At 31.6% G+C, this 22301-nt stretch overlaps 2 protein-coding genes across 2 annotated transcripts; one reads left to right on the top strand and one right to left on the bottom strand.

Annotated features, from left to right (window-relative positions):
• Positions 1-10500: 10500 nt before the first annotated feature.
• Positions 10501-12536, top strand: LOC127073578 (uncharacterized). Its single transcript, XM_051014752.1, has 2 exons — positions 10501-11743; positions 11841-12536. The coding sequence occupies exons 1-2, from the start codon at positions 11060-11062 to the stop codon at positions 12126-12128; spliced, it is 972 nt and encodes a 323-aa protein (XP_050870709.1). The 5' UTR covers positions 10501-11059; the 3' UTR covers positions 12129-12536.
• Positions 12537-12834: 298 nt separating this feature from the next.
• Positions 12835-15362, bottom strand: LOC127073577 (nudix hydrolase 19, chloroplastic). Its single transcript, XM_051014750.1, has 6 exons — positions 14755-15362; positions 14511-14651; positions 14324-14428; positions 14078-14177; positions 13680-13772; positions 12835-13368 (listed from the first exon to the last, which is right to left on the bottom strand). Exons 1-6 carry the CDS (start codon positions 15232-15234, stop codon positions 13124-13126), a joined length of 1164 nt encoding a protein of 387 aa, XP_050870707.1. The 5' UTR covers positions 15235-15362; the 3' UTR covers positions 12835-13123.
• Between the last annotated feature and the right edge of the window lie 6939 nt (positions 15363-22301).

Below are 22301 nucleotides of genomic sequence, written 5' to 3' on the forward strand. Positions count from 1 at the left end.
TGAGACAAAATTCTCCTATAACTAAAGAGATTATCCTCATTCCAAAATACACCAGAATTAGAATTTCTACTATCATTTTCTCATTTTATACTCTTATCCGCTCCTTTTTATATTCTTTAAGTAAAGTTGCCTTAGTGTCTTGTGAGTGAAAATACTTGTGAGAGTTTGGTTGTACTGGTGTTCGAGATTAAGTGTTCTTCATCAAGAGTGTGATTCTCGTGTTTGATTATTTTGGTTATTGAGATTTTCCTAGTAAAATCTCTGTTTGCTTCTTGAGATTATCCTGGTAAAATCTTTGTTTGGTTTCTGAGATTACCCGGTTAAAATCTCAGTTTTCCTTGTAAGCTCAATCGTTAAAAGTTCTGTTTGGTTTGAGGGGTCAACCTGTATAAAATCTCTCATCTATTATAATAAAGTTTGTGGGCATATCCTTAAAAAGCTCAAGACGTTTTATTAGGGAAACACTCAAGAAGGAATTTATACGGAGAAGAATAGACCAAGTGGTAAGTCAGACCTCTATAAATTCTGGTGCAATCTCTCTATCCATATCTCTTTACTTTTCATTCTTTAATTTTTTTTTCCTCTTTAAATCTTTATTTATATTTTCCACTTCTTTATCTCTGCACTAACACAAATTATTTTTCAAAGTAAAAAATATTTTAATTAATTACGATTTTTGAATATTAAAATTCATCCATTCTCCCTCTTTATATTTGAAGTCACTTCTTCAACACTGAAATAAGTAATACCACATCATTTATAAATAAGATATACAAGAGAAACAACCTCATTAATAATGCCACATGATCAAATATAAGAGGGAATAGAAAATAAATGAACTCAAAAGTAAACCAACAATAAAATAGAAATATCAAAAATATATTTAATTTTTTTATTTTATAAATATAATATTATTAAAATTGTGTTTTAAAAAATTGAAATAATCGGGACCATTATTTGTGGCAGAAACATTATTTTGACTAGCGTTCAGACGGGCACTCCCGTGCCCGTCAGTCCGCTTTTTTTATTGCGGTAACGTGTGTATATCTTTTATGATGTTTTTCACATAGGTCATGTTAAAAATAATATTACTTGGACACATTTCATAAAAATAAAATTGAGATGAAATATATTCACTTTCAACATGTTTTAGTCAATTATTACTTAAATTTGAGAAATCAACATTAAAAAAGACGGAACATCTCTCTCTCTCTCTCTCTCTCTCTCTCCCTCCCTCTCTCTCTCTCTCTCTCTCAATAATAGACGATAGGCCTGTGATATTTGTTCTTTAAAAAATTAAAGAAGAAAATTGTGAACATAGATTAAAAAATATCATTTAATACAAACAAATAAATCATCAATGAGAACATGCAATAGTTGATCATTACAATGAATCTCAAATAAAAAAACATGGGCATCTCTCTCTCTCTCTCTCTCTCTCTCTCTCTCTCTCAATAGTAGACGATAGGCCTGTGATATTTGTTTTTAAAAAAAGTTAATGGTAGAAATTAAAGAAGAAAATTATGAACATAGATTAAAAAATATCATATAATACAAACAAATAAATCATCAATGAGAACATGCAATAGTTGATCATTACAATGAATCTCAAATAAAAAACATGGGCATCTCTCTCTCTCTCTCTCTCTCTCTCTCTCTCTCTCATAGATGATAGGCCTGTGATATTTGTTCTTTAAAAAAATTAATGGTAGAAATTAAAGAAGAAAATTATGAGCATATATTAAAAAAATATTATATAATACAAACAAATAAATCATCAATGAGAACATGCAATAGTTGATCATTACAATGAATCTCAAATAAAAAAAATATGGGCATATATGTCGGTATCATCGTCATGAGTTTGTTTCTTCTCGATCATCATACTAATGTTAAATCTGATCAATGTGAAAACATTGACATCTTTGTGGTAACATTGTGAGAAATTGAGAAAAATATATATAAAAGAAAGTGTCATACGCAGTGGCGGAACTGAGGGGGGACGTGGGAAGGCCACGGCCACCCCTCAACTTTTTATTTTTTTTTAATTCATATATATTAAATTACTAAAACATCTTTATTTTAAATTAAAATTAATTTTTATTTTTTATTTTTCATTCAAAGTTAGGTTAAAATACAGATAAGGTAAAAAGCTCTTACCTTTCCTTTCTTTCTCATATGGGTTTGCTACCGGCATCGGAATCGGAATAGATTAAAGTGATCGGCATCTAACATGTAAAAAACTTTATTCATTCTTCTTTTATAAAAAGTAACAAATTAAAGTGATTGCTTGATTTGTGTTTTTGAGATTTTTAGGGTTCTTCTTTCTTGATGTGTTAAAATAATCTATATGAGATTTATTAAGCCAATTCATAACATGGTAATTTACAAATATAGTTATACACTGTAATAAGATTTATTTAATCATTGTTGCTGCTAATTTCTAATAGTGAAGTTACCGGTATTTGAAAACGGATTAAAGTTGATTAATTAAGTTTATTATTTTTTTTTCTCTTTTAATTTTTATGTTCTCTAAATTGATTTTTGAATCTGATATGATATTATAGGAAGAGTAAAGATGAATAATAGGAAAATTGATTCTTTTTTCAAAAGGAAAGCATGTGAAATTGAAAGAGAAGAGAGAGATGAAGAAATTATAATCCCGACATCTGAATCTGAAGCAGTTCTTGAGAATCCAACAATTGAAGAGCATCATGGTTTTGAAAATTCTTTGGAACGCGATCCTGGAAAGCGTTCTCCGATTTGGCAATATCCACCAAATCAAGTGGATGCAATACGAAGAGCTTATCTAAAATGGGGTCCATATCAAATTCATTTAGAAAACTATCCTTTATCCGGTAATGAGGATCATCCGAGAAGGTTTCATTGAAGATGCCACATATTGCTTACCATGTTACCTTTTTAGCAAAAAACTAAGTGGACGTCCCAGATCACTTGTCTTTATTTCTATGGGTTTTAGAAATTGGAAGAAAGTTAGGAATGAAAAACATTGTTCCTTTCTTAAACACATAGGGAAGGATCATTGCTCACCACACAACAATGCAATGAAAGCTTGTCAAGACTTGTTGAATCAAGATGGTCATATTAGAAATGTTATTCAAGTGCAAAGTTCAAGTCAAAGAATGAATAATCGGTTACGACTCAAGACTTCAATTGACACTGTTCGTTGGTTAACACTACAAGCTTGTGCTTTTAGGGGTCACGACGGAAGTAGAAAATCAAGAAATCAAGGTAACTTTCTTGAGTTATTGAAACTTTTAGCATCCTACAATGATGAAGTTTCAAAAGTTGTGTTGAAAAATGCTCCACAAAATTGCAAGTATACTTCACATCAAATTCAAAAAGAGCTCTTGCAAATTCTTTCTAGTAAGGTGAAAAAGAGTATTCGTGAGGAAATTGGTGATTCCAAATTTTGTATCGTTGTTGATGAAGCTCATGATGAGTCAAAAAAGGAACAAATGACTCTTGTATTAAGATTTGTTGATAAAGTTGGTTTAATACAAGAGATTTTTTTTTTGATGTGGCATATGTTAAAGACACCACATCTTTAACTCTTAAGGAAGCAATATGTGATATACTTTCTCGACATAACCTTGATGTTTCTAACATTCGTGGCCAAGGGTATGATGTTGCTAGCAATATGAGAGGAGAATGGAATGGTTTACAAGCCCTCTTTATGAAGGATTGTCCTTATGCATACTATGTTCATTGTTTTGCTCATCGATTGCAACTTGCATTAGTTACATCATCAAGAGAAGTCAAACCTGTTCATAAATTTTTTGAGAAGCTGATCTTTGTTGTGAATGTTGTTTGTTCTTCTACAAAGCGTCATGATGAGTTGCAAGCTGCCCAATTAGAAGAAATTGCTTATTTGTTAGAGATTGATGAAACTGTAACTGGTAAAGGTGCAAATCAAGTTTGTACATTGAAACGAGCTGGAGATACTCGTTGAGGATCACATTATGATTCAATTTCTAGCTTGATAAACATGTATGAAGCAACTTGTTTAGTTTTAAAAAAAATTGCAAAAGATATAGGGAGTTATGCTACACGTGGGGATGCAAATAGTTATTACAATTACTTGAAGGCATTTGATTTTATATTTATTTTGCACTTGATGAAAGAAATCATGGGAATAACAAATATGTTTTGTCAAGCCTTACAAAAAAAAATCAAGATGTAGTTAATGTTATGAACTTGGTTCGTTCAACAAAACATCTTATTCAAGGTTTGAGAGAAAATGGTTGGGATATATTGTTTACTAAAGTGGTATCTTTTTGTAAAAAGCATGGTATTGAGATTCCTGATCTAAATGATGTTCATTCAACAACAAGATTTGGATACTCCCGTCTTGAAGAGAATCAAGTCACAATTCAACATTACTTTGAAGTTGAAATCTTTTTCACTACCAATGACAAACAGTTACAAGAGTTGAATAGCAGATTCAGTGAGCAGGCAATGGATTTGTTAACTCTTTCTTGTTCTTTATCTCCTAAGGATGGATATAAAGCTTTTAACATTGATACTATTTGTTCTTTAGTTGAAAAATATTATCCTATGGATTTTAGTGATCAAGAGAAGAATAATTTGCAATTTCAACTCCAACATTTTCTATTTGTTGCTCGTCAAGCATCAAACTTGAATAATTTATCAACTATTCAAGAACTACGTTCATGTTTAGTTGCATCTGGACAGACTGAAACTTACTTCTTAATTGATAAACTACTTTGTCTTATCATGATTCTTCCCGTTTCTACGGCCACAACTGAGAGGTCTTTTTCAGCAATGAAAATTATTAAGACTAAGTTGAGAAACAAGATGGATGATGGGTTTCTTGGAGATATCATGACAGTATATATTGAAAGGGAGATTAGTGCAAGCATTAGTTCGGAGTCAATTATTGACGATTTCAAGTCACTCGGAACGCGTAAAATATTACTTTAAGGTAGTTTTAAGTCATGTAATTTAAATTTTTAGTAATTAACTTTGTATTTATTTTAACTTTAATGTTTTATTTAAAATACTATTTACATTTTATTTATAATCTTTATTTTACGTTAGCGGTCATCCCAAAATTTTTTATCTGGCTCCGCCACTGGTCGTACGGTCATTAATGCCACAAACATGAAAGATCTCTCCTGTTAATATCAATGTGTTAGAGGTTGGCAACCATAGTCTCCACTTCTCTTGATAATGGCTTCCATGTTAATGTCACTGAAAATCCAAAATCTTCCCTCTTTTCCTTCTCTTTTTTCCATCTCCTTCTCTCTTTATCTCAAAAAGTTATTTATATGTTCATGTGCAATAAAATAAAACATAAAGGACTAATCAGTTTCTCATATAACAACACAATTTTAGTATAAAACAGAAAATTTAACTGATGATTTCATATACTTTAATAACAATTATTGTCAAGTAAAAGAAAATAGAATAATTAGAAAGACATAAAGAAAAAAAATTTAAAGGGTGAAAGTAAAAACTCAGTGCAAAATCATTTATCAATTATAGATAAACCACTTACCAAATTCTCAACTTTCCTTCTTAAAATCAACTTTAAAGCAAGTACGATAGTTTAAGTAATGTGAAGAATTCAGGGAGAGATAAAAATCAAAAGGAGAGTGAACTGGAATATAGACAAACCATTTTATATTTTAAAGAATCAGTTAAAATCAGAATACAATACAAAAAATAATACAAAAAATAAACTGAACAAAATTTGCAAATAAATAATTACTACCATGTACGTCGGTTGTCTAGTGTGTTTTCAACCTTCTTTGCTTCCGCTTCAATTTTTAACTATGCTTTGGTTATAAAATTTTATTAGGTAGTTTTATTGATGCATTATTTGTAATTGCTAAATGGAAAGACATGAAGGTTATATTGTTGTAGATTCAAGTGATAACTACCAAAGAAGTTATTATCCCACAATTTTATTTTATTATTTATTAAAAATTAAAAAATTAAATAAAGGTAATTTTGGAAAAAATAAAGGTCATCCCAAAACATTGTATCCCTTTATTTATAGTTATAGATTAGAAGTCTGCATAGACTACCGTACTATCATTTTTTTTAAGAATAAAATTGTCTTTTCTTTATTTTGTAATTTTCTCTTATTATTTCTATTATAAATACTAAAACTAAAAGAAGTGATGAGAGGGTATCTAAATTCTAATTATATTATTATATGTTTGAATTATGTTAGATGCCGTTAATTTTCATGTTGAATTTGTCTTTATGATTTTTTTTCCTGATTTTAAATGGAATTCTCGCTAATAACCGGTGAGTGAGATTAAGGGCCTGTTTAAAATGGTTTTAAAAAACAGTTTTATAATTTTTAAAAATTGAAAAACAAAAAACTTTTTTGATACATTTGTTTCTCAAAATTATTTCTAAAAATAATTTTAAAATTCAGTGTTTTAAAATATAAAAAACTGAAACTATAAAAATATGTTTTGATTTTCAATTTTTAGTTTTACTTTTTAATTTTCAATTGAGATGACTTGGAAAAAAAACACGGTTTCATTAATCGCATTATAGTAATTACTTGCAATATTTTTTCATTGCAATATTTCACTCTCAATCTATTGTTAATCCTCATCTATTATTAATGAAAATTAAAATTCTCACTCTCAATTATTCTTTCTCTAATTAATCCTCATTAAGTGAATGATATATTTTTATACATTAACTGAATTTGTATATATATTCAAACCAACACTCAAATGTAATTTTATACATCAGGTGAATTATATATTTTATCATTAATTATTAAAAATATTTTAATGAACTTAAATGTATATTAACTGAATCTTTATATCTTCAAAAAATATATCACAATTATTTTTATTTAGTAAAATAGATTTTTAAAATATAGATTATCAAACAAGTTACATTGTTTTATTTTAAAAAAAAACAGTTTTTACAAATTATACTATCAAACATATTTTTTTTCTTTTTAATTTTTAAAACAGATTTCAAAAATTAAATTATCAAATAAATTCTTTTTATTTATTTTTTCAAAAACAAATTTATAAAATAAATTTATAAAATTGATTTTAAAAATTAAAATTGAATTTCAAACAAACCCTAATTCTCTTGAATCAGTGGATCGTAAGATTTAGTATCAAAATTAAAATAAAATAAGATATATATTATATTATTATGTGTGCCTCAATTGCAGGTAGATGATGACTCATTGCCAGTGTATTATAGACACGACGACTCGCCAGTCTTTTCACCCTAAACAATGCAAGTACACATCCTTATCAATGAGATGATAGGAGAGTACATGCTTCACCCTAGCTAGAAACTTCATTCAATTATTCAAAACAATAATCACATGCATTGAATTATTCAAAACAATAATGAAATGTCCAACCTTAAATTTATATAGGGTGTAGCTTAGTAGAGTGATAAAATCTCCACTTTCAAATCAATTATTTATACATTAAAATCAACTCCTATCAAATTTCCTAATATATCTTTTTTTAATAAAATATTGTGCTGATAGAAAAACATGTTTATATTAAAATAACTGAAATTATCTCCTTCTTATTAATTCATTTATATTACATTTTTTATTTTAAACTTTTTTATTCTTTCTTTTGTTCTTTTAGTTTAAATTTTGAATTTATCCGTATTTCTTTCTTTCACACTTTTTCACTTTCATTTTTTTTTTAATTTTCTTTTTTCTATTTTATTTTTAATTTTTTAAAAATATAAATAATAAAATTTGGACCTCTTTATAACTTAATAAAGAAAAACACATCTTTTAAATTTTTAAAACACAAAATTTATCTAAAATAAAAACATAATTATTTAATAATTATTATATATAAAAAATATTTATATTTTATAGGATTATTATAACTCAATTGATGACATATATATCTAAATATATTTTATTCTGAAGTACATTTAATAACATTCAATAAGAGTCCATACAATTAGTTTTTCATTTTATCAATCAATATAAGGAGGATATCTATTTTATTTTAATCAATAATTTTATTTTTAAATATTTGAGTTTATATGATTATTTTTTACAATTAAGTAATACACCACTAACTTTCCATTTAATACATTTGACATGTGTATATCAAAATATTTTATATTGTATCAAATTGAATATCATTTTCATTTCACATATCACTATCAAGATAATATTTATTTTATTTTAATCAATAATTATCTTTAATTGAGAGGTAAATTCTTTCTTTTCAAATTTGCAAATTTTCTTTTTCTTCGAAATTATTTTTATTTAAATATATTTTATACTACCTTCACTTTTTATTATAAATCGTTTATAATATTAATAAATTATTAATATTATTTTTTCTCTTATATCCTTAAATATTTAGGTTTAAATAAATTTTTTGATCCTCTAGTTTGCATCTCTTAATTTTTATTGCATTTGGATTTACATGATCCCCTATCCAATTTTACTAATATGATTCAAGTCAACAATTCATTATATTTTAATATCCACCTCGATATTTTAATTTGGAAAATACTATTAAAACACACGAGCAAACCAAGATGAAATACAATTTAAAAGATAAAAGCATACAGCAAGCTGCCTATATGATCTTAAATTGTTTCACTAAAAGCAAAATTTGAAAAAACAGGCATCATGAAATCTACCCCTAATGATTAAATCTAAAACTTTAAAATGACTTAATTATAGTATATGAATTTTAAGTAGAGTAAAAGCAAATTTAAAATTGGTTCAGAACAAGAAAAGGTTAAAGTTTTTGTCATCATGTTGTCAGGCTCAGAAAAGTCCAAGCACCAACAGGCAACGAGCTTATGACAAGCCCAGTTATGGCTGACAGGAAAATTGAAAGCAATTGCCATGCTTGAGCAGTAACTTCCGCTGGTTTTGGAACAAAGAAATGGACAATGAGACCTATGGAAATTGAAAGTAGAAAAGGAATTGACTTTGCACCTTGAAGAATAATGGGTAGGGGTTCTGATTTAGACGGTGGGATTTTGAAAAATGGGTTAAAGGTTGAAGCTTTGGAGGAAAAAGAGAAAGATTGAGAGATTGATAAAGTTTAATGAGAGAGAGGATTGAGATCTGAAAATGGGTTGTGGACGATGATGGAGTAAGAAGGTGGATGAAGGAGTGGAGAGCGAGTGAAGATGATGAAATATGATTTTCAGAGGGAGACGATAGGGGAAGAAGACGAAACACATGGAGTAAAAAGAAGAAGATGAAGTATTATTTTTTTATTTTAGAAAATACTTTTAATATTTTTTAAATTAAAATATCTATGTGAAAATTAAAATATTAATTAATAGCTGACATGAATCTAAATAATATATATGTGATATCATAAATTAGGGATAAAAAATATTTAAATCAAATATTTATTATTATTTTTTTAAATATATTATTTTATCTTTTTAATATTATTAATTAAAAAAAATTATTATATTTTTAATATGTGTAAAAAGTCAAAAACAACTTATAATAAAAAGAATCTAATATTAAATAAATTTATCAATATAGAAGCAAGTATCTTTCAAATTAATACTAATAACATCAACATTATTTACTAGTTTTTTTAGTATATATATATTTACAGAAATGATATTTTTTTAATTTTTTATTATTAAATTCTCTCTCCTACTACACCTACCTATATTTTCTTTATATTTTAATAGATATAAATATATTTGAAATATTATAGTTATAAATATTTTTTAAAAAAATATAAAAACTATTTTTATTATTTTTAAAATTAATATGTCTAATCAATTTTATATTTTTATTAACTAATATTTTATATTTTATTAATCAACTTTGTTTTATAATAAAAAAATATTTTTAATATTTGAATGTTTATTAATCATTTTCATCACTCCATTAACCAATTTTTTTATATTTTATTAATCAATTTTATTTTATACTAAAGATTATTTTAAATAGTTGTGTGTTTATTAACCAGTTTCATCACTTCATTAACCAATTTTTTATATTTTATTAATCAATTTTATTTCTCCTTTTAAAATTATTGTTCACGAATACTATTCATAAGATACGGTTCATAATACTATTCATAAAATATATTTTTTTATTAAAAAATACTATTTATTGTATTAATACAGTGAAGAATATATACGGTGTAAGTATTGGTGTGCAAAATGGAGGTAAGAATAGATTGCTGAATATATTATTGGCGAGCATGGTTAGCAAATACTAATATATAGGAGTAATGCGAAGTGGGGACAAGAACAACTACTGAGCACAAGACAAGTAAGCCTCCCATTTTGTAATTTTTGTATAAACAAAAACAAAAACAAAAGTTATTTGATGGGGCTACTGTACATGAAACAAAAAAAACTAAGGAAAGAAACAAAATGGTTTCTAATAATTCAGTACGACAAACAAACAAATCGTAGTGACATATCACAAGTTAACAAAAAAAAATCATGAACGGACCACTATCTTCTAAAAGATATACAATAGTAGTTCCTTGACCCTTAGAGACAATTAATAATTAACATTTCACATATAACAATTATAAATCTAGACAGCAACCTCTGAAAAACATATAGGACAATTATGTTAAGGTTTTGACAGTAATGGAGGATTACTTTCTTACTCACATACCTTTCTGCATTTTAGGTGCTACATTATGTAAAAGTGAAGCATTATATTTTGGTACTAAATAACATCAACACATCAGATTGAAGACGTATACACAACATGTTTTGGTGTCATTGTTAGAAGAAGCAATCTTTTGTTTGTTACCGAGCAGCACCCTTTTGTCAGAGATCCTGTTAAGGGGAATCTAAACTGATGTCAGCTAGTGTACCTGTTCACAGTTCACTGGAAGCCTAGCACTCAAACCCATCAAATCCCCATCAACAGTTCTGGATTTTAGTGCTGTGTTGATGTAAAACTTTCATGTGCACCTGTTAACTTTTCACTGGTGGAGATTACAAGACTGGTGGAAAAAACAACATATATATAGATATTCAAGAATCATTCAGGAAATGAAAACATCTTATATAAACTTGGTTGTTAGACATGGTAAATAGGAGCATAGTGATGTCCATACAAACACTGAATCATCCTTCATTTCTGGTTGGTGTTGTCTTTAGAAACAGAACTAATACTACTCAATACAGAACAAGATCGTCGAATTCGAGTATATCTTCAGTTTTGCTTACTGATGATAGTGGAAACTTTGAGGAACCAAGATCATCCAATTCTTGCTTAATGTTAAGCCAACAAAACACTATTGGTGTTATAGGAGGAGTATCAGTTTTATCAACTCTTGTTTTCTTAGAAAAACTAGCTTGTTGGGGTTCAAGGAATGGTAAACAATGTCCACCTTTTGTTGTCTGCAGTGATCCTGTGTTGAGCAAGGCGCTTTCGTTACACGATTCTTTTCCTTCTACGAGGAACAGAATGGACCACATCAAATTGAATCAAGAGCTGATGATTCAGAATTTGCGGCACAAGAGAGACATTCTTCATCAATCTGGAGCTCGCGGTTTGGCCTTGCCTTGTCATCTGTCACATGCTTGGCACAGTGAAATTTCACAAGACAGTTCTCTACCTTTTCTTCATGTTGGTGACTGTGTGGCCATGGAACTCAAGAATGCTAAGATGAAGCCGATGCATGCTGCCAATACCGTGAGGATTGGACTCCTCACTACAGATTCATCCTTCGTAGTTTGTTATTACAAGGAAAAGCTTCAAAGTCAGGTATTTCAGATGTTGTTTTCTTTCTCTTATGTCAATGAGTAATCCAAATACTTTGCAAGGTTAGTATTATTTGTAGCTTTAAGTTTTTGTTTTGCAGGGTTTTGAAGTAGTATTGCTAGACAAAGAGACCGAGGAACACATACTAATTCCTGCAGTGGAGGCTTTGCAGAGAAAGGACATAGAAGGGGCAAGGAATTTGCTGAGAATTGCAATACATGTTCTTTTGGTAAGGGGAGTGAATGTGGTGATTCTGGCATCTGATGATTTGGTAGGGATTCTCCCTCACAATGATCCTATTCTTAGGAAATGTATAGATCCAATGGATGCATTGGCTAGATCAATTATAAATTGGGCAGAAACAACATCAAAGGTACCTGGGAAATGATTTTAGTATTTCTTTTCTCCCAAAAATTTTGGCATAATAATTGGACCATTTCTGTAAAAAAAAAAAAGCATCTCCATGTGAGTGGGCTCAAATACTGTCCAATAGACCTATCACCAAAATCATATGTCCATATTCTCTACCCTCTCTCTGCACAGCGACTATTGTCTTTTTCTGCTGCAGAGGCAGGAGAGGACCATGTAAACACTTGAAGAGTTGGATTCAAAGTAGTAGTCTACACAGTGCAACAACTACAAAATCGTTACATTGAAGTTAATTTTTCTTTTCCTTTGATCCAACGTTCCTGTACCTGTTGCACTTGTTACAACACTCGCAAGGGATACTTTCTTAGAACAATAAACAAATTGCTATGTAATATGATAGGTGTAGTGGAAATTGGGTTTTGCATCACCTGCAAGAATAACATGATAGGTGTAGTGTGCATGTGTTTATTCTGATTTTTTTTCTAAAAATGAAGAAAAATAATATTACTTAATTTAAATGACAGTAATGACAATTTTACAACCATCTCGGAAGATTTTTTTTTTGAACTCCGTCCTTTGAGGTCACTAAGCATTTGAAAGTGTTGCAGAGTTTGGCAGATTTAAGTACCAATTTCTCATGAAATCATTCTCTGATGGAGAGACATCATGTTCTTCAGTATTTCTTAGATATAGCAGAATGACATAAACTCTGAAATACTACATCATTCGCCAATAATGAAAAATCTGGATAATGTTGAGTGTAGTCTCCAATAATGAGATGTACATGAAAAAATAGTGTGAAATAGTGAAAGTCTCCAAAATGAGGAGTGTAATGTACAATCAGTTTAATGACAACTTTACGTCAAGAGAAAAATGATCCATAACACTAATTAGATATCTTTATTCCCATTGGAAAAAGAATTTCAGCCACCCACAAGAATTGTCATGGAATCAATAGGTTTTATTTTGGTAAATATGGACTGAATAGCATTCTTTGAAATGCATCAACACCATTTAGTGGACTTTTTGATCTGAGAAGGCCCAAGAGGAAATAAGGTGATGGGCTATCGCAAAAGGTCCGGGAACAAATATTGGAGCAAATTCACCACTTTCCACGTTGAAATCTCCAGCCAAGCTCCTACTCTTTTCTACTCCCTTGCAGATTTGTTCTACCTTTGATGCTGCTGTTCTTTGGGCTTTTCTATATTCAGCCAACGTTAATGATTTTCGTACGTCTTCTCTACTGAACCACTTAACATCTAGATAAGAAAATTGCAAAATCAGACTATAAACAAATGCAAAGGATATGGGAATCTGCCGTGCGAAAATAAAATAAAATAATCTGCATAAGTACATAACTAAAAGAAAATACTTGCAAACACCTCATGAGTGTAGCCCAGAATTCAGCATTCCACAATCATACACATAATGTATGTAACTCTGCCTCACTTATAAATAATTTTTTTACAAGTTAACTCATTACTTGAAGTCGTTTTTGTAAATAAAGGAAAAAAATGAAGGATTAGATGGTAAATAGGGGAGTGTGATTAAACAATGGAGGTTATTGTACCTTCTAACTCTGTCTTGTCCACAGTTATTTCGCGGGATTTTGCATATGCGAAGAACCCAACCATCAGCTGGCATGGAATGCTATTTGAACCAACTAGCAACATAGGCAAGATAGAAATGATAACATTAATAAACAAGAAGAGGGAAAAATATATTGATAAATTCAACAAGAAAAATAGTATAATACACATCTAATTGTGTTGATTCATCATGACATTTAACTATGTTAACCTATACTGTGTTAACTCATCTAACTGTATGGAATTGTTCAGGATTTTCTATCACAATGTTAACTCAACTCCACAATCACATGTCTCTCAAAAGCAAACACAGAGAAATAATAAAATTACGAAAACATAGGGTTAAAACTAATGTATAGCGATGTAGCATAAACCATACTAGGCCATGGCTGAGAGCTGTGATATACAACTTCTCCCACTTCAATACCACTCTCTTCCCAAGTTTCTCTTCTTACAGCTTCCTCCAAGCTTTCTCCTTGCTAGATTCAACAAGATGATACAAACTAATAAGAAATCTATATACATGGATAAAGTGAAAAGACAAAAGACTAAAACAAGTACACAACAAGGAAATTCTCGAGTCCCTAAAAAACGAGGATGTCTTAAAAATGCTCAAAACATGCACCTCCGCAAAACCGGCTAAGCAGCTCCACACTCGAGAAATAACCTTCGGTCGTGTACCCAAGAGGACCCGGTCATTCTCTCTATCAATTACAAGCATAATTACCACCTAGAACACAAATAAAGCAAGCAAAACATTGATGATGACCATACCATTCATAAAATTCAAGACAGAACAAAAAACAACGAACCGGGTCAACACGAGGATATATCCTTTTCTTGCAAGAATCATTTGAACATTGCTTCCGTCTCCCGGCTTCCACTGAGACAGTTTTCTGTCCACAATGTCCACAGAATTGGGAAATATTATGCCACTCTAGCAGCGCCTTGGCCTGTCCAGGCGAAACCAGTAATAATTAGGAAGTTGCATTGACATTCATAGACTAAACTAAATCACAATAATTTGATAAAAGAGAAGCAAAATACCTAACTTACTTGACCAGCAATAGCTAGGTTTTCCATTGCTTTGAAATCTTCCCAATCGGTGGCCACCATGAGAGTTCGGAGCTCCACGAAACGCAATTCCACGTTGGCATTGGCACCCAATTGAGGTACCTTAGCGGAAACATCGATTGCCCAGTAAATGGCGTCGTCCTCTGCACGCGAACCCAAGTACACCAATGAGTCTCCATTAAGCTGGGCACCTGAACTTTCGAAGATACCTTTAAGATCGTCCAAACTGATCCAAGCCAGATGCCAAATCGGCGGTGAGTCACCGGAGTCAACCGCGGAAGAGGCTAAAGGACTTCCGTTTCTGAAAGGAAGGACCTTGAAATTGGGAGAAGGAGAAGAGTGATCGTTTTGTAGAATTATTGCGTTGAGGGATTTGAGAGCCGCGGAGGGTGAAAGTGGACCGGCGGGAATTGAGTTTAGAGGGTTCCCGGCGAAGGCATGGAATTGTAAGTTTATGGACATAGCGGTTTGTGATGGACGAAGTTTACAGAAGAAAAATAAGAAAGGTTCGGTTTGAGAAACTGTTATGGAAAAAGGATTGTAGAGGAAGAAGCTGAACGTGGTGTTTTCAAAAAGTGCAATTGGGAAGGAAGGGTCCGTGTATATGGTAAGGACACGTGCACCTTTTTAGTCTTGGGTCCCACTACATATTAATGAAATGAAAAATCAGATAAATTTTATCTATAATATTGAAAATCAAATTTTTATGATTTATTAATTGGTAGTAATAAATTAAAATGTACAAAATATAGGTAATCATTAATGAGATTCGTTTAATTTATAAAGATAATAAAATTAGTTATATTGATATAATATACCTTTATATTAATTTAAAATCACAATTAAAATTAGTATTGATGTAAAATATAATTAAACATATTGATATAATATTGTAATAGTTAATAATTAAAGTATTATTTAATTTATTAAATCAAATAAATAATTAATAAATTATAATTGCTAGCAATTAATTTATTAATTGATTTATTGAATAAGTAAATAATTGATAATATTATAATTTCTAGCAATTAAATTATTAATTGATTTACGGCCTCAAGGCTTTTGCCCCACAAATTTCCATCTTTGTATATCATTGGCCTACTAAATATATCTAATTGTATCATTGGTAACCCCAGAAAATTAGGATTTTGTTTTCATCGTTCTCAACTTGCTATTATTCAGTAGAAAGAACACAATGAACACAATGACACAATGGGGAGAATGTTGCAAATGAGTAGTTTAAAAAAAGAGTTCATAAGAAGGTTGGCCATGGTAATACGGGAGAAAACCGACAATATCGCTAAAGTTGCCGATGATGTTGAGATTGTAATTTTGCCTTTGAAAAAGGCAAAAAAATATATTATGAAAGCTATTAAAGAAGATGACAAAAGGCCTAAAATTGTTGAGATAGGTAGTCGAGGCTTGTGAAGGAAACGATTAAAAAAATGATTTAAGTTAGAAAATTTTGTTGCAAAGATAAATTATGTTGACGGTAAATCTGTGAATAATAATGGAAGAAAATAAACGGTTTGGGATGGAAATATTTTGAATGAAGTTGATGAAGAAAACTACATTGGGAACGACCAATATATATGGGAGACCAGCCTAGTAAATGCAAACAACAAAGCGAAATGTGTTGGTAAGTTTGTATGCGCAAACTACTTATTCTTTTATTCTTACGATTTTAATAACTTTCAGGTCAATGCATTTGTAATTTTTTTGCAGCATTTTCTTAGAACAATAGTAAAAAATTACTCCGGAAGATATAAAAAAGATATCAACATTTTTAATCTTAAAGCTAATAAAATTTTCAAATGTGTGATTCACACAGCAACACAAAAGAACATGCATAACAAAGATGAGAAGTACATTTCTCGAGGATGGTATGAGTTTGTGCAAAGTAAGAATTTTTGTGATGGTGATATGTGTTGGAAATCCACCAAAATCTATGGAGATTTTCAATCAATCTTAATGAACAAGATTGTTATCACCCACACAATAACAATGAAAGAAAAGAACAATGGAGAAAAAAAGAGTGTAAATAATGATGAAGGAGAAGAATGATTAAATTCTGCAGAGTTTCTCTTTGCCAATAAACTGTGGAAAACTTCTTATTCACTTTACAACTGCAAAATACTGTGAATACAATATTATGAATACTCTATTCACTTCATTACAAAAAACAAGTGTTACTCCCTCTATTTATAGATTTAGGTTAACTTGGACCTCAAGTCAAAGTCCAAAACTATAAAAGCCCAAAATAGCTAACACTACTAAAATAGACCTAAGTCGAAATTCTATGTGAAGTAACATGCTTCGACACACTAACACAACTCAACATACTACGTGGTTCGACACTTCCTTGCTCTGTCGAGCAACCTACTTCGACACAAGGAATTACAATTCAACACACCATCTAATTCATTGTGTCTAAGCTATCTACATTCATCATAGCTCTTAGTCTTCTGAACACTTCGACCTGCACTTCCTTCGTCATGATGTCTGCAATCTGATTCTCAGTTCTGCAGTGTTCCACATTCATCTTCCCATCTGCTACCTGTTCTCGAAGATAATGAAACCTCATCTCGATGTGCTTGTTTCGACTATGTGCTATCGGATTCTTCGCCACATTGATAGCTGACATGTTGTCGATCTTCATGGTAATTGCTCCATGATTCTTCGTTGTTATCTCTTCTACCAAATTCACCACCCACGTTGCTTGACATGCACAAAGAGAAGAAACTATGTATTCTGCTTTACACGACGATAATGCCACTACCGGTTCCTTTTTTGAACTTCAAGCAACTGGTGCACCATCTAGCATAAACACATAGCCAACTGTGGATTTCCGATCCTCAGCATCACTACACCAACTTGAGTCGGTGTATCCCACTAATTTGTATTATTTTCCTTCATCAGCTGCAGGAAACAAAATTCCATAGTCGAGAGTTCCTTTCAGATACCTTAGTATCCTCTTCGTCGCTGCTAGATGTGATACCTTTGACTTCTGCATGAACCTACTCACCATACCTACAATGTATGTTAAGTCAGGTCTTGTATGACAAAGGTATCGAAGTGACCCAATAAGTATTCTATATTGGGTTGGGTCGACACCATCTTCATTTGAATCTTTCGATAGTTGTAATCTGGGCTCAGTTGGAGTCGAAGTTGGGTTGCAATCTTGCATCTCAAATCTCTTGATTATTTTGCCTGCATACCTTATTTGGTGCATCATCAAACCTCTACCACTCTTGTAGAATTCGATGCCAAGGAAATATGAAATATCCACTAGATATGACATTTTGAATTCCTTGTTGAGATCACCTTTGAAGTCTTCGATCTCCTTCTTGAAGCTACCTGTTATCAACAGGTCATCGACATATAGGCATAGTATAAGAAATTCACTCTTGCTTCTTCTTACATATACTCCATGTTTACATTTGCACTTTACAAATTCCTTCTCCCTTAGAAAGTCATTTATCTTCTTGTTCCAAGCTCTTGAAGCTTGTTTAAGTCCGTACAAGACTTTATGCAACCTATACACCTTTCTTTCTTCACCTTGTATCACAAATCTAACTGGTCGTGCAACATAAACTTCTTCTTCTAAGGGTCCATTCAGGAATGTATATTTCATATCCATCGGACACATCTGCCAGTTGTTCATGTTTGTTAGACCATCAACCAACCTGATTGTTTCGATCCTAGCAACATGTGCAAAAACTTCATCGAAGTCGATTCCTTCTTTCTGAAGAAATCCTTTCTCCACAAGTCTCGCATTGTGTCGAGTCACTTCTCCTTTGGGATTCAACTTCACCTTGTATACCCACTTCACATCGGTCACCTTCTTGTCTTGGGGCAATTCGACAAGTGACCAAGTGTTGTTGACTTCGATTGACTTCAGTTCTTTGCCCATTGCTTTCATCCACTTTGAATCTTTCAATGCCTCAGCTACATTGACAGGTTCGACATTTGCGTAGAAAGCATAATGTACCAACTCAACTTCTTCATTGACCACATTATTTGATGTAATCACACATTCTTGCAACCTTGCAGGCTTGTGTCTTGTTCTTTGAGGTCTGCTTGGACCTGCTTCACGTCTGACTTCTTCCTGTCGAACTTCTCTTTCAACTTCATTGGCCGGTTCATCATAAAATATTCTTACTGAATCTTTCTTGACATTCTTTAGTCCAATCCCACTCCTTAAGCTCATCTATGATCACATCTCTGCTGATCACCACTTGCTTATTCACTGGGTCGAACAACTTGTATCCTCCAGTCGAATGACATCCTATCAGGATCATCTGATTCGGCTTGTCATCAAGTTTTCTTCTCAACTGATCTGACACATGTCTATGTGTTATATATCCAAACACCTTCAAATGACTCAAGCTAGGCTTGACACCAGACGAACATTCTTCGGGAGTGATTCCTTCTAGCTTCTTCGTCGGACATCTGTTCAGGATATATGTCGCAGTCGACACAGCTTCTCCCCATAATTCTTTGGGTAAATGCTTTCCTCTCAACATACTTCTAACCATAATCATAATGGTTATATTCTTCCTTTCTACGACTCCATTATGCTGTGGGGTGTAGGGTGGCACCACCTCATGCACAATCCCTTCTTTCACACATAATGCATCGAAATATTTTGACACATATTCTCCACCACCATCAGTCTTCAAAATCTTTATCTTTCGACCGCTCTGTCTTTCGACCATAAATTTAAACTTGGAAAATACCTCAATCACTTCACTTTTCTTCTTCATCAGATAAGACCACCGTTTTTGATTGAAATCATCTATGAATGTAACAAAGTATTTGTTACCTCCAATTGAATCCATCTGGAGAGGATCACACACATCAGAGTATATGAATTCAAGAATTGCCTTCGACATGCTTCATGCATCCTTACTGAAGTTGTTCTTATGATGTTTCGCCTGCACACATTCTTCACACACTTCATTTAGAATGTCGATTTCTGGTAATTCTGAAACCATATTTGTTCTCTTCAAATCTCTGATGTCTTTGAAATTGAGATGGTCAAGTCTTAATGCCATATCCACTCATATCTGCTGGCTACTGTTGCAAGGCACTTATGCTCCATCACATTTATCTTGAAGGTTCTATTTTGAGACATTAGAGCCTTTAAGATCAACCTTCCATTTGAGTCGAGAACTCTCATCATCTTGTCTTTGATCGACACTCTGTAGTTCTTTTCGACTAACTGCCCTATGCTGAGCAAATTACTCTTCATGCCTGGTATGTACAACATATTTGAAACTACTGACCTCTTGCCATCTTTTCTCATAATCAGAACATCACCAACACCTTCAGCTGCTAGAGTGTTATCATTTACAAATTTCACCATGTTCTTCATTGAGGGTTTTATGTTGACAAACCAATATTTTATTCCAGACATGTGTGGTGAGCATCCTGAGTCCAAGTACCACTGGTCTTTGAATCTCTCTTCTTTTCTTGTTGTAACCCTCAGCAACATGTCTTCTTCTTCATGTTTTGCCAGCTTTGCATAAGTTTCTTGATTCTTTTGCTTTTTTGGACAATCACTAGAATAATGAAAATACCTTTGAGAATTGTAATACCGAATGTGGTTCTTGTTTGACTTTTGACCACCACCTACTCCTCTACCTGCAACACCGGCTCTTTGGTTGCCTTGGTTCCAAGGTTTTCTCTGATACAACCAGTTTCCTTCTTGCTGATTTCGACCAGTCGAATTGCTGTAACCTCCTCGTCCTTTGTTGCCATTCCAGCTTCCTTTGCCTTTTCTTTCTTTTATTGATTGAGCCCACAAAGCCATATCACTCTTGACTTTCCTGCAACTCTTCTTTCAGCCATTCTTTGTTCATGAGATTCAAGCGTCCCTTGAATCTTTTCCTTTGTCATTTTTGATAAATCTTTCGACTCTTCTATGACTACTACCATGTGGTCGAACTTTGGGGCCAACGACCTCAAGATCTTTCCAACAACAGATCTTAATGTCAACACTTCTCCACATACCTTCATTTGATTCACTAGTTTCGTAACCTTTGTGAGAAAATCAATTATGCTTTCATTGTCTTTCATCTGAAGTAATTCATATGTTTTTTTGTGAGTTTGTAACTTCACCTCTTTCACCTTCTCCGCGCCTCCAAATGATTTATCCAGAATTTCCCATGCTTCTTTCACTGACTCTGCATCACTAACCTTTTCAAAGTTTTTTGCATTAACACATTGATGGATTATAAATAGAGCTTTATAGTCTTTCTTCTTCAATTATTTATGTGCAACCTTTTATTGATCTGTCACGTTTTCTACAAGCGTTGTTACTCATTCCTTCACAAGATCCCAAAGTCCTGATAACATAACACAACCTTTATCTGCTTACACCAATTCTCACAATTGTTGTTCTTGAGAATCAGAAGATTTGCTGAAAAATGTCTGTTTGGATGATTCGTTGCCATGGTGATTTTCTTCCCACGAATCGATTTAAACCAGACTCTGATACCAGATGTTGGAAATACATCAAAACCTATGGAGAATTTTAATCAATCTTGATGAACAAGATTGTTATCATCCACACAATAATAATGAAAGAAAAGAACAATGGAGAAACAAAGAGTGTAAAGAACGATGAAGGAGAAGAAGAATTAAATTTTGTAGAGTTTCTCTCTGCCCACAAACTTCTGAAATTTTTTTATTCACTTTACAACTGCAAAATACTGTGAATACAATGTTATGAATACTCTATTCACTTCATTACAAAAAATAAGGGTTACTCCCTCTATTTATAGATTTAGGTTAACTTGGACCTCAAGGGAAAGCTCAAAACTATAAAAACCCAAAATAACTAACACTACTAAAATAGACCTAAGTCGAAATTATGTGTGAAGCAACATGCTTCGACATTTCGACACACTAATACAACTCAACATACTACGTGGTTCGACACTTTCTTGCTCTGTCGAACAACCTACTTCGACACAAGGAATTACAATTCAACAATACATTGGTGTTAAGAATGCGATGTTTTCCCCCTACATGTATATAATTTTGAGGAAGAGTTGATGTGTGGGTATGTCTTAAAAATTAGATGTTGGTGCTATTATCTGATGTGGTTATTAACATGATGGTATTGATGTTTTTTTTTGTGTTTTTTTTTTAACTTGAATGAAAATGGAAAGTCAAATTATTTGGGATATGTAACTTAACTTATATTGAATGTTATGTTGGTCGTTTTGAATCAAGTACAACTTTTATGTTACTGATATGGATTAATAATATAACTTTAGTCGGGTATTTTTAAGGTATTAGTAACTTTTTACTTTTTGATATGGTATGATTCGTACTCATTGAATATATCTCCAATGTTCGAAAATTATATCGATTATGTATGCAAATTTTACTTTTTTTAAAGAGGTTTATAAATTTTTAGTATTTCTTATATATCAACAAATACATTTTATGTATAAAGTTAATGTATATAATAAATGTACATGTAAAAAAGTTAAATAAAATTTGTCAAAAATGATAAT

The sequence above is a fragment of the Lathyrus oleraceus genome, chromosome 4 (assembly GCF_024323335.1).
Source record: "Lathyrus oleraceus cultivar Zhongwan6 chromosome 4, CAAS_Psat_ZW6_1.0, whole genome shotgun sequence".
Lineage (NCBI taxonomy): Eukaryota > Viridiplantae > Streptophyta > Magnoliopsida > Fabales > Fabaceae > Lathyrus > Lathyrus oleraceus.

What these genes read in the sequence shown, in the direction of transcription:
- LOC127073577 (XM_051014750.1), bottom strand. Translation starts at nt 15,234, where the DNA reads ATGTCCATAAACTTACAATTCCATGCCTTCGCCGGGAACCCTCTAAAC. An exon ending in ACCTAGCTATTGCTGGTCAA is followed by an intron (nt 14,652 to 14,754) that starts GTAAGTTAGGTA and finishes TCGCCTGGACAG; the next exon opens with GCCAAGGCGCTGCTAGAGTG. An exon ending in GGACAAGACAGAGTTAGAAG is followed by an intron (nt 13,369 to 13,679) that starts GTACAATAACCT and finishes TTTCTTATCTAG; the next exon opens with ATGTTAAGTGGTTCAGTAGA.
- LOC127073578 (XM_051014752.1), top strand. Translation starts at nt 11,060, where the DNA reads ATGGTAAATAGGAGCATAGTGATGTCCATACAAACACTGAATCATCCT. An exon ending in AGGAAAAGCTTCAAAGTCAG is followed by an intron (nt 11,744 to 11,840) that starts GTATTTCAGATG and finishes TTTGTTTTGCAG; the next exon opens with GGTTTTGAAGTAGTATTGCT.